The sequence below is a fragment of the Sarcophilus harrisii genome, chromosome X (genome assembly GCF_902635505.1).
Source record: "Sarcophilus harrisii chromosome X, mSarHar1.11, whole genome shotgun sequence".
NCBI lineage: Eukaryota > Metazoa > Chordata > Mammalia > Dasyuromorphia > Dasyuridae > Sarcophilus > Sarcophilus harrisii.
The window spans coordinates 21,620,942-21,634,360 of record NC_045432.1 but is presented as its reverse complement, the minus strand read 5'-3'; the positions used below and the strand labels follow the sequence as shown (position 1 = coordinate 21,634,360).

Genomic DNA, 13,419 nt, shown 5'->3' with positions numbered 1-13,419 from the left:
TGTGGGACCAAGAACCCTTCTTAGATCTCCTGAAGTACTCTAGTTTGGCTCTGTCATTCACTACCTTTCTGACCTTAGTCAGAAAACTTCTGTAGAAAATTCAACTTGGTGACCAAGGATGGTAAAAAGGGCTTTATAATACAGCTGATAATGTGTTATCCAATGAAATTAAAAAAAAATTCAACTTGGTCTAGGATCTCTAAGGCTCTTCCCTGTTCTAATAGTTGTCTCAAGAGGAAGCTCATGACAGGGGCACCAACCAGAGACAATTCTCAGGGTTGAGCCAGCCTGGACCCTCTCCAAGGGTAGTTGGGTATTTGTCCCAGATCCCAGAGAGGAACAGTTACCCTCTTGGAGACAGGAAAGATACAACTGGGGAGTCCTCCCTCTAGTCAGCCACTACCACCTAATCCAACAGACAGACACTTTTTAAAAGCCTCCTTCCCAAAGAGACATCGCCCATAGGACCATGGGGCTGTATTCGGCCTTCCCGATTGGAGTTGCCTGATTTGGCCATTGATGGCTTCTGAATCCCTTCAACTCCCCTCCCCCACCACCACTGTTTTCAGGGCAGAAAAAAGAGATGTTCTAGCTGGTCTTACCTTGGAGAGCTCCTGGCCAGGGCCACACTGTTGGCAAGTGACACAATGTCCCCACTGGTCCCGGTACTGATTCTCTTGGCACTCCATGTTGCCGGTCTAGGAGTAGGGGAGCTGGGAGTGGACACCAAGGGAAGGTCTGAGAAAGGAGCAAGGAAAGATGCGGCTGCTCACAGTGCCGAGGGAGGGACACTAGCCTTGGATTTGAGGTTCAGGATTGCTGCTATTTAACTAGCTGTGGGGCGGCTTCCTTCTCTGTCAAATGCCACCCAGAATTAGGGACTATGCTCTTGGCAACAAGTGAGGTGCAGAAATAGCCTGGTGTACTGCCAAGAGAGCTGTGGGGGGTAATGTCAGGGAGGGAGTGGGGCCATCTCAGACTCAGTCCTAGCTTACCGAGGATGGGGGCAAATCTCTTAACCGACTCCCATCCCCCTTTTCCTCATCTGGCACAAATATCACTCCGAGCTTAGGATTTGGTGAGAGGGGCCCAGATAGGAGCCAATGTGTTTAGAGGGCTTAGGAAACAGAAGAAGTTGGACTCTTTCTGAGCCTTGGCTAAGTTTCTTTTTTTAAAGGGAACACCATCACACCACGATGGTAGGAACACTGGCTTGGACATTGAATGACTTGATGTAGTATCCCCGTATCATCACTATTGTCTTGTGCTTGTGAGAAAACCACTTACGTTTCCTCAGACTCTGTTTTCTTTTCTGTAAAATGGCCATCATTATATTCTGACTCCCTGCCTCCTAAAGCTATTTCAAGGAAAGCATGTTTGAAACTGCAGTTTTTTCTAGAAATACAAATGGCATTGAATTTTCTCTCCCAATACAATGTTGGGTAATTTTTTAAAATGTTGGATTTGAAATCAGAAGCCCTACTGAATCGATGTGACCACGGGCAAGTGCTCTCCTTCCTTCGAATCTTGGTTTTCTAATCGGATGAACGCATTCTATCTTACAAGGCTGGCACAAGGAGGGCCCTGGGGAAACTTGAAATCACTAGACAAACAGAACAATTCTAATTCTGCCAAAATTTGACCCTACAGTCACAGTCATAGGATATAATCCCAAATAAAACCCACATGATAAAAGATACTCCTAATGGTATCCCTGGGAAGAAAAAAAAACTCCCCACTGCTCTTATATGACAAGAGATTTAGAATTGGAAGAGACCCCCCCCCAAGCTTATCTGGTCCACATCCCTCATTTTACAGATGAAGAAACTGAGGCATAAAGAAATATAGCAACTTATCAAGAGTCACATAAGTAATAAGTGACAAAAATAGGATTTAAACTCAACTTGAATGACTGAACCTTCTTTCCTTCCCTCTCTTCTTTTTTCTTTCCTTCCTTCCTCCCTCTCTTCCCCACCCCCTCATCTCACCCAAGCTGGAAATGCAGGAATTACACACTGCTCCAGTCCCACTATGATTATTCACCTGTCCTGGACTGATTTGCTCTTCTTTAGGCAACACAAGTGGTATCTCCCGCTCCTGAGGCTCACCATATTTCTGCCAAATTTAGTACAGACACCTGATTGTTTTAGCCCATTGCAGCTTAGAACTCCTGAGCTAAAGAAATCCACTAGCCTTAACTGCCCCGTGAGATAGGATTACAAATATGCTCGGCCATGCTCTGTCTATAGTTCATTTTCAAGAGCCTAGAGACATTCAGCTCTTGTATGAAGTTATTAACTATTTTTAAATTCAACTGGTCGCCCCTACTTCAGCTGAGACTCAGTGGAACTTCCACTGAGGAAGTCAGGAGAAAGAAAATAGAAGGGGGAGGGAGAATGAGAGGGCAGGAAGAGAAAGAAGAGAGGGAGAAAGACAAACACACAGAAGGTGTAAACAAGAGGAAGATGAAGAAGAGAGGAGAGGTAGGGGGAAGGAGAAAGAGGAGAGACGGAGAGAAAGAGATTAATTCAGTATTTTGCAGGCCTCACTCGTGACAAAATGGATTCAGTGCCAGGGGCTCCGAGCCAACCTACTGGTCTGGACAGTACCCCTATATCCTTATCCTCCCTACAGAAATAGAAAGAGGCTTCCAGAAGCTGCCCACCAACAGTGTCCTTGGGGTAAGCTCTGGACAGTGGTATTTGAAATCTCCAGGGTGGTGACTCCTAGCCTTTGGGAGGGGAGACACTTGATCTAGTTTGATTTCTTAGAGGATTGTGGACTTGGAAGGGTTTCTCAAGGTCATCTAGATGATAGGGTATCCAAGCTGGAAGGGTCTTTCTCGTCTAACACCCTTGTTTCACACTAGGGGCGACTGAGAAGCGGCTAGAGCAGAAGCTATCGGAAAGATCCCCGCACCTGATGCGTGGGGCCAGTTTCAGCTCTGCTACTTCCTAGCCCTCCCTACTCTGGGCCTTTCTTTTTTCATCTATAAAATGATGGGACTGAATGGGTGACCTTTGAGGTCCCTTGTAATCCTAAATCTCTGGTCCTGTGTCTAAAGGGTTTCTAAGAACTCTTCCATCTCTAAATCATACCAACCTAGGAGGTAGGTCTCCAAGGCAGAGAGGAAGAAGGTGGTGAAAGTGGAACTAGAATCCTGATCAGCTTTCTACAGTTCTTTCCTAAAAATGCCCAGGCCATAGAAATTGGAACTTTTAACAACAACTTCCCTCTTCTAGCATCATAGGGTTTATAAAGCAATCTGATTTACAGTGAGTTTTTGTAATAGTACCACGAACTATTATCCTCATTTTACACAGGAGGAAACTGAGACTCCAAGGTGGGACATGGCTCGTCCACAGTCATGAAGTAAAGTCAATGGCAGACCTAGGATTTACACTTGGGTCTTATTACCTCTAAAATGGTCTTATTTCCATTATACCACACTGACCATGTCCTAGAGCCTTAGAGTTCCAAGCTCTGGAACATTGCTCTCTTTAGGCCTTGGTTTACTCCTCCTGAAAATGAGGAGATTGGACTAGATGGCCTCTAATGTCCCTTCCAGCTCAAGGGCGCTAGCCATAGTGAGTCGCTGTCCCGTTGTGTCCACATCTTTGCGATCCCATGGACACCCACATTGACCATGGGGTTTTCTTGGGAAAGATACCGGAGTAGTTTGTCATTCCCTTATTCCAGTGGATGAGGCAGACATGGGTGAAGTGATCTGACCAGTTAGTAAGTGTCTGAGACCAGATTTGAACTCAGGTCTTTCTGACTCCAGGACCAGTGCTTTTTCCAATGCAGCACCACTTAGCTGCCTCCAGGTTCCTAGAGCCAATTAGTGAGCCGTTACTTTCTGCACCACCACCCCTTCTCAGGCAGGTTCAGCACTCTCCCAAATCAATGCCCGATGAACCCTCCTGGGGAACAGAAATCTCTCCATCTGCCTCGCCTGATTCTATCTAACAATCTAGACTCAGGAACACGAACCGTGCAAAACAAAATGAAAATCAAGCCAAGCAAAGTTGGCAAATTCATATGTCTAGACCTGAGGTGCCAGCAAGACAAGTCTTAGCAATGATCTCTGGACCCTGATACTCTCCCTGCTGTGAATCTCCCTTTCTCTCTCTCTCCTCCTTCTCCCTCCCCCTCCAGAACAAGAGTTCTCTTCCCTACTATCTCTCTCAGAATTTTGGCCCCACCAGCCATTTTTAAAATGTGCTCTCCTTAGAATAATTAATTATAGAAAATCAGGGCCAGGACAGACCATGGAAATCATCAGATGGCAACACTGATGGAGATAACCCCGTGCAATATAGTGTGTAAAGCGGTGGTCCTGGTGACAATCAGGAGATCTGGGTTGAAATTCTGGTTTTGACTCATTAGCTGTGTGACACACAGCACGTCACTTAACCTCTCTGAGACTCAGTCTAAATAACATCTGTAAAATGGGGATGATAATAATAGCACCTGCCTCACAAGGTTGCTGGACAGATCAGATGAGATGACATGTAAAGTTGGACATAAATGTCAGCCAGCATTATTAATGGCAGAGCCTTTGGGAGGAAGGCCAAGTCAGATGTACCTTATACCAAATCCTGCTCTGAAGTGAGTAACAGTATATTAGGTGGGGCAGTGATGTGGAAGCCAGCTCTGATCCTCCCTGAGCACTGATTCCTAAGTTTTCCATGGGAGCATTTACACCTTAGAAACTGGGAAACTTATTAAGGTAGACATTGATTGTCTACACTAAAGAATATGCTGAAGAAAACATTGACCATGAAGATTAAACTGAAAACTGTACCGTGTATACATTTTTCTCCTTGGAGAGCTGATTGTTAAACATTTACAAGCAACCCCCTGAGCAGAACCATGGTTTTCCTTAAAGGACAGTTTCAAAAAGTGGCATCATAATAGAGTAGAAAGAATAGGAGAATAAGAGTCAGGTGATCTGGAATTAAATTCCAGCTCTGCTGCCAAGTAGCTATGTGATCTCTGACAAGTAACCCCACTTCTGTGGGCCTCAGTTTCTTCATGGGGAGTAAGTAGCATGGTCTAGTGGAAAGGGAGCCCAGTTCTGTGGCTCACTACCTGCATGTCTTTGGGTAAGTCACTTAATTCATCATCATAGCTCTTTTGGATCCTCAATAAAATGAAAAGATCGGGGTAAGGTGGGTGATCTCAGGGGCTACACCTTCCATCTCCGACAATCTAGGAAATCTCTGAATAATTTTGTCGGGAGCGGTTCAGACGAGCTGACTGTCTCAACTCCCCCCAAATTAATGGAGATGAAGAAATTCAACAAAGTCACCAAATATGAGATTGGGCCACAAAACATCATTGGCATTCTTATTTACTAGTAATAAAGTTCAAGAAAACATAAAAAACAACAAAGCCCATCCAATTATTAATAAATTAATTAATTAACTGACCTAGAAATCCACAGGGTCTGTTTAAAAGAAAAAGGGCAACTAGAAACCTAGAAAGACCGAAATGAAATAAAACCTAAATAACCCGAGGGACATTCAACATTCAAAGATGGGCTGAATTAATACAGGAGAAAGGAAACTCTTTACTCAAAATCTTTAATGTTTAATTCAGCACCAATTAAATACAAAGAAGTTTCTTTATAAAGTTAGATGATAGAGCCTTTTTCTTTTTTTGGGGGGAGGAGGGAGTGTTGGATTTGTGACTTCACTGGGATAGGGAACAATCGGGAAGAAAACTCCCTCTGGCCACTGACAGAGTCAAGATTCACTCCGAGTCCCATGATTTCAAATCCAGGGATTTTCCCCCACCATATGATCTGCATTTTTATGGATCCAATTCCATCACATTCAACAAGCATATACTAAGTATCAGCTAATGTGCCAGACAATTAAGATAAAAAGGCAAAATATGAAATAATAACCGTTCACGGTGAAACTATTAGGAAAAAATAGACATCATTGCAAAATATAAACAAAAAAGAGAAAATATTCTGGGAGGGGGAGGTGCCCCAAAATGGAAGGATCAACAAAAACTCAGATGAGGCAAGAGCCCAGAGAGAAATAACACACTCAAGGTCACATAGGCAGAAATAGGACTAGAATCCAGGTTTCAGAACTCAAGGCCCCAGGCTCTCTTTGTGACATTACAAAACAAAACCAGTAACATTATGTGTTAGAATTCCCTTTCCTATCACATCCTTCTAAAGACTGGAAGCTCCATGAGGACAGGGGACACTTTACTCTCACTCATCCTTTGTCTCTCAGCACCCTGGACAGCACTCTGCACTGGTCAAGTGCCTAATGACTGTTGATGGGTAACCGTAGATGTGGTGAAAAGAGTAAGGATGTGGAATCTGAAGCCCTGGATTCAAATCCAAATTGCCAATTACTGCGCAAGCTCTGGCAAATCACTTTCCTTCTCTGAACTTTCCTCTTTTGTAAAAGGAGGCATTTGGAGTCAAGCAGATGTTCTTAACTTTTTTCCGTGGGATCATGGACAACTCTGGTCAAGACTCTAGACCCTTTCTGAGAATCCTGTTTTCCAATACAGAAAATAAAATACCTGAATTGCAAGAAAACCAATTCTATCAAAACAGTTATGTGTCAAAACAGTTATATATATATAATATACACACATACAGACATACAGACATACACACACACATATTTTCAAGTTCAAGGATCCCAGGTTCCGAATCCTTGGACCATTGAATTTCTTAAGGTCTTTCTCTAGGATATCAAGTCCTAACTCCTTTCCACATGAAATGCCCTATTGGCCCAAGCAGTAGCAATCATCCAGGCCACCCCCACCCCACCCCACCCCTGCCCCCAGCCCCAGCCTGTTCTCACTTTGCCGCATGCCTAGGGGGTGAAACACTTTGTCTATCCAAAGCAGAGGGTGGGATGACAGGTCTAAATTAAGCCCCCATGCCTAAAGGAAGATATTTGCTTTTCCTGGACAGTACACTTGGTGGGGATTAAAACAGGCGTGGAAAACAACACCCAAGGTAGCGGCCCTGCGCCCTACTCCTCCTTGCCCAGTTCTTCCACCCTTCTCATTCTCTCCCTCCCTCAAGCACAGGAGTTTCAAAGCAGACAATGGTTTGGGGACTCTCGGGGGCCACACGGGGCCTTCAGCCCTTCCAGATGCTGGATTCCCCCATGTAATTCATGGCACTTGGAGAGAGCGCTCCACTCTCCTTTCTGAGCCATTTCTCCCATTGATGCTATCCCTGCCCTCATGATGACAACTGTTGACCTCTGTCAGGGTGCAGTATTGGCAGGATGGGGAAAGGAGATCCGGATTTGACAAATGGTTCCCTATATATATGGCAGAACAAGTCACTCGGATTCTCCAAGTCTCAGTTTCTTCTTTGATAAAACGCAGAGAAAGAATGGTGCTTACCCAACTAAACTAACCCATGAATCAGAAAAAGAACTTTCCTTTTCTTGTGAGGCAATTGGAGTTAAGGGACTTGCCCAGGGTCACCCAGTTATCAAGTACTAAGCCTCTTAAGACCACTTTTGAACTCAGGTCCTCCTGACTTTAGGGCTGGTGCTCTAGCCATTGCACCATCTAGCTGAGGTAGTAGAGGAAGTAGAAAGAATAAGGGCCCGGGAGGCTCAAATCTTAATCCTAACTTTCAGGTTCCTAGATTTAGAGCTCTGAGGAAGAAGTAGCTTTGAAATCATCTAGCTAGAACTCATCTGACAGGAAAGTGAAGTGACAGAGTTAGGACCCACTCTTCTGGCAGCAAGCCTCAGGGCCACTGCATTTTCCGGGCCGCTACTAGGCGCTGTGAGACTGTGGAGAAATCCCTTCACCTCTCAGAGACTCAGCTCTCTCTGGGAAGCCAGAGATGGAAATGCTCAAGTTCCTCTGTGGTCAGCATTGCCAGGAGGAACTGCTTTGTAAAGTGCAGAGCACTAGAGAAATGTGACTTAGCCACCTACTTCAGGCCGCTTTGCCCTTTGAAAGCTCAAGAACAAAGGGAGAGGAGACATTTGAAACTTTTTTTGGGGGGGGCTGTTTGTTTTTAGGGTTCTGGGGTTCAAGTAGAAAAGTTGCTAAAAGTTTACACCGGACTCTTGCTGAGCCTGGAATGGGCATTTGGAAAATGGATTCTGGGAGCCCCTTGGTGGTATTAGTGCTCCCCCTCACCTATACCTAGATTTTAGTCACATGGGGCTGCCAGTTGGTCCCACAACACAACATTCCACATATTGAATTTGGGCCTTTGTTTAAGGGACACACCCCGCTCCACCTCAGCGCCCCCCTCCCCTCACTCCCCATCTCCCACGTCTGGAACACACTCCCTCCTCTCTGTCTCTTGGCAAACTACAGCTCAGGAGGTATGCCCCAAGGAAGACTCCCATAGGCCTCCAGAAATCGGTTCTTATTTCCTCATTCAGAGACTTGTTGTATTCTGCCCCTGCCCCCACCTCCAAACAGGGAAAGTAAACTCCTAGAAAGCAGGAAATGGTCAACTTAGGGAGCCTTCCACTGATGCTTTGAAATGCTTGTGAGTTTATGGAGACTAGGGCTCTTTTCCCTCCCACCCCCCCCATTTCCCTCCCAATTGCCACATACACACTGAGAGACCAAAGTAAACCAACCTATGAATCAGAAAAAGAACTTTCCTTTTTTTGTGAGGCAATTGGGGTTAAGCGACTTGCCCAGGGTCACCCAGTTAGCAAGTACTAAGCCTCTGAGGCTACTTTTGGACTCAGATCCTCCTGACTTTAGGGTTGGTACTCTATCTACTGCACCATCTAGCTGCCCCAGAAATTCTAATGAGGAAGTAGAAAGAATAAGGGACCAGGTCCTGAAACAGACACACACACATTACCCCCCCTCAAAAAAAAAAAAAACACATCAAAGGAAAGGCAAAGTTGAGAGCTGCAAATGCTTCCAAGAGCAGAGAAAACTAGACTGGGAACATGGCAATATGTTTTTCTCTTGTATGGGTGGGGGTGTTAATCTGGAGTCACAAGAAAAATGTGTCTTTCCATTTTGCCCATATGGAGTTACAAAAGGAATAAAAAAGGAGAAAAGAAGGGAGAGAGAGCAAAAGGAAAGCTGTAATTATCTGGCCCAGATCTTCAGGAGCATTTCGGAGTTCCTCTATTTCCCAAAGTGACAGCAGCATTTTAAGTGAGTGTGTGTGGGAAGCTTTAGGTTTAATATTCCAAGATCAGTGCTCTGGCACATCAGTCTGGAGGGACCCTCACCCAATTACGGCCCAATTTCTGCCGGCAGCTCCTCACAGAAGCAGGGCTGTCCCTGTCAGCAAGATGCTAGGATGCTGAGGGCCCTTATTAAAAACAGTCAGCGCACCAGGAGGAGCCGGCCCTCTCTGCCCAGCCACAAGCAGATGCTTGCCATATGGTTTCCATTCCTTACACTTACACACACACACACACACACACACACACACACACCCTCAAAAGGCAAACACAACATGAGCTGATGAGGAGAGTGGGAGAAAAAGTAAAAAATATAAATATTTGGGTTGAGTCTGGCAACTGCTCAGAAGAAATTCTCTCTAAGGGAGAGAAAGTGAAATTTGCCAGCCTGGAACACAGGGATATCATGAATAAAAGCAACTACCCAAGAACACCCAGCTTTGAGCCCACTGGGAAGGAAGAAATTGTCCCTAAAGGGATGACCCAAAGGGAGCAAAGATGGGCAAAAGGAGGGACTTCTCTGGCCTCCGTGATGAGATGGAGAGTGATGGAGGAGGTGAGGTTATAGACGTCCAGGTTGGGACTGTTGCTTTCAGAGCTGGCAAAGCAGAAGGAGCGTTGGTTTTAGTGTTAGAGCCCCTGGGTTCCAATTCCACCATTTGTGACCTCGGACAAGCCCTTTCCTCTCCCTGAGTCTCAGTTTCCTCATCTGTAATAATGAGAGCCTCAGACTAAGTGGTGTTCCGGGATGAGATCTAGGATGCTACGGGGGACCTTGGCCAATTCTTTACCCTGGACCTAACCCTTATCTCTTCCTCCCTCCCTTCTCAAATTTTCTCAGACCATCCTCTATGCCTGGGATGCTCTCCCTCCTCCTCTACCTCCCTGGCTTTCTCTAAGTCCCACCTGCTACAGGAAACTGTCTTCATTTTAGCTCCTTTCCTCCATTCATTATTTCCTGTTGATTCTGGATAGAGCTTATTTGTATTTCTTTGTTGACCCCCCCCCTTCGATTTCAAACTCACTGATGGCAGGGATTGGCTTTTTTCATCCCCAGTGCTCCCCAATCTATGATACTATTATAATTGATGGGAATAATTGACGAGCAGTTTGTTTTGGATCAGACTTCCGATTTCCTCCCAAGTAGGAACTCTGCAACTTAATTACCAGTCTCACCAAACTGTCAGGGGTGCTGAGGTTAGGTGACTTTCCTAGGGTCACTCAGCTAGTCTGTATGATTGGTGGGATTTGAAATGGAAATTTCCTGAGAGCTACACCATCTTTGTACTCATATTCTAACAGAGGGATAATTAGAGACAACTACGCTACAGTGGTTAGGTCCCTGGTGCTGAAGTCAGGAAGACCTGAATTCAAATCTTGCCTCAGATAGATAATTACTGTGTGAACCTGGGAAAGTCACTGTGTCTGTTTCCTCAGTTGTCAAATAGGGATAATAAAACCCATCTCATAAAGTTGTGAGAATCACGAGTTTTTCTGTCCCTCCCCACATCTATATTCTTTATACATATATAATCTGCAAACTATAAAAGGCTCCATAAATGCTAGTTATTATCGTCGGCTTTGTAATTATTATCATTTTTATTGTTGCCTTAGGACACATTTAGTGCACCGATGGGGCCTTTTCTTCCTAATCGGCAGTGAAGGGGCACAGGTCTCACTATCTCCATTTTACAGATAAAGAAACTGCGGTTCAGAGAAGATGAATCGCCCAAGTTCACGGAGGCCACACCGGGACTCCCTCCCGGGTCATCTGATTCCAAATTCAACGCTCTTTCCACCAAATCACACGGCCTTCCCCTACTAGTGTGCTCAATGAACGATTCCCACATCCCCATCTGGGGAGGGGAGGCAGAGAGCAGGAGAGTCATTATCCCTCTTGACCAGGGTCACACAGCTAAGATTTGAATGCAGTTTTGCCTCCAGGGCCACAGAGTTTGTCAATATGGCTCCCTGATCCTCATAGGAGGTGAGAAAAACGTTAAAATAGTGGAGCAATGAAGAGCACAAGAACTCAGATTATTGAAGGCAAAGGGAAGATGGGGGCTACTGGAAGACATGGCTTTGGGGGTAATTAAGTCATGTTGTGACCTCTAATCAAGACTTCCCTTCCCCTCTAGCCCTTCTAATTCAAAGGTTGTCTTTCTACACAATGGAGGCTTGAGTCCAACAATCTTTAAGGTCTTTTCTCAATCATCCATGATTCAATAATTCTAGAACTCCTCTAAAGTCTAGAATTGGATGGATCTTTTTGCAGTGTCTTGGATCTGGGCTTTACATTTTTATTTGTTAACTTTTGGAGGCTGGGAGGAATCTCCACCATTCTTGTCATCTAAGCTAGATCTTTTCCCTCTCGCTTGCAAATTTACTGAGCCTGGGCCCAAAGGTCCCATGAGTTCTAGGGTGAAATACCAGTCCTGGAAGAAAGAGAGAGAGCCCAGAGTTTGTCAGCAAAGCTCTGGGCTCCAGCTCACACATCCCAGGCCTCATTGGGCTTCTGGAACACTGTGAGCTCCCCATCATAGGATTCAGAGCTGGAAAGGACTTAAGAGTTTAAAGTTTAAACTCACACTGCCTCTAAATACAAGCCTTCATCACCCCGTGGACTCAAATATTTATTAGACTAGTCCTCCTGCCCCTCCTCGTCCTCCTCTCTGGTTTCCACCTCACCAGTCCATACTTCACAAAGATTGATTGATCTTCCTTGAGTTCCCCTGCTCTTAGCTGTTCCCTATAGTCCCTGGATTAAAATACAAACTACTTATCTAGTATTTAAGGCTCTCCAGAAATCTGCCTTACTAGCTTGGCTGGCCAGTATTCTTCTTTACACCCTCCAGTCAAGTTGGGGAGAACTGAGTCTATAGGCAGCTGGCTGGGCGGCATGTGGGGTCCAGTTCCCCATGTGTTACGCAGACTGGTCTAATCTCTGTCTCTCCTCTCCTGTCCTCTCTACTCCTATTCTGTCTTCTCCTCTCCTCTCCTCTCCTCGCTACTCCTATTTTCTCTTCTCTTTCTCTGTGTCTCTGTCTGTGTCTCTGCTTCTTTTCTGGGCCAGGGATGGCAAAAGCTGGGCTGTTGTAATATAGGAAGAGAACTGAGGGGCCTGGGTGCTCCTTAAGACCACTTTGTGAGTGTCCAGACTCTGGATGGTGTGAGGTTCTGGTGACCCTCTTCAGAGTCTTCTGTTTATTCCCCCCCCCACTTCTCTTTTTCAATGAGAAGCCCGACATGTGTGTAGCTGTTTAGCCCCCAAAGGAAGAGGTTAGATGAAGACAGGCCATTCTTCCTAAAGCACAGAAAGGTAAGCCATGGTTTAGTTCTAAAGCACAGTTTAGTCCCAATCATGAACTGAAACTGCCATTAGGTGATTGTGGATGAGATGATGAAGAGGCCTTTAAATAATAGCCTGGTGGAGAGAATAGCTTTGGAGTCTTAAGACCTTGCTCTTACTAGCTATGTGATCTCGAGAAAGTCACTTGACATCTCTGGGCCTCAGTTCCCTCCTCTGTCAAATAAGGGGACTGGGCTAGATAATGGCTAAGGTTCCTGCCACCTCTAAATCCTGTTCCTAAGATTATAGCTTGAGAGCTTTGCCAACCAATCCCACTATGGATGACTCCATGGTCAACACCTGTCCAGGGCTAGGCAGCTCTTCTTTCCAAAACCTGACAGCTGTCTGGCCCAGGTCAATGTCTGAAGAGGGGGAGGAGGGGGAGGGAGGATCAAAATATCACCCTTGCCCAGCCTTGCAGGGGGAGAGAGAGGGGGAGGGAAGGAGGAATGAAGAGAGACAGAGACAGAGACAGAAACAGTGAGAGACAGAGACACAGAAACACAGAGATTTGAATGACAGACAGAGGGAGAGATACAGAGAAATTCAGAGACAGAGAGAAAAAGGGACACACAGAGAGAGAAACAGAAAGAGAGACAGAGAAATTCAGAGATAGAGACAGATGAGAGTAAGAGAGAGAAAAAAGAGAGATTCAGAGATTCTGAGAGAGACAGGGACAGAGAGGGACAGACAGACAAATATTCAGAGATAGACAAAGACAGGGAGAGACAGAAAGAGAGAGAGAGGGAGAGACAGAGAGAGATTCAGAGACAGAGAAAGATTCAGAGACACACAGAGAGAAACAGGGACAGAGTCAGAGAGAGAAATTCAGAGAGACAAAGAGAGACAAAGAGACAAAGAAAGAGCAAAGTGAAACTTAGCCAAGAGACA

At 45.4% G+C, this 13,419-nt stretch overlaps 1 protein-coding gene across 2 annotated transcripts in view; it reads right to left on the bottom strand.

Moving 5' to 3' along the window:
• Window positions 1-13,419, bottom strand: part of EDA2R (ectodysplasin A2 receptor) — a 28,380-nt gene that overhangs the window by 13,509 nt on the left and 1,452 nt on the right. The window contains exon 2 of one of the 2 annotated variants that reach the window (XM_012553178.3): window positions 603-713. In XM_012553178.3, coding sequence (XP_012408632.1) covers window positions 603-689 — 87 coding nt within the window. In that variant the 5' untranslated portion in view covers window positions 690-713. Of the gene's footprint in view, window positions 1-602; window positions 739-13,419 lie in introns of both variants that reach the window. The other variant, XM_031944407.1, reaches the window with a different exon arrangement.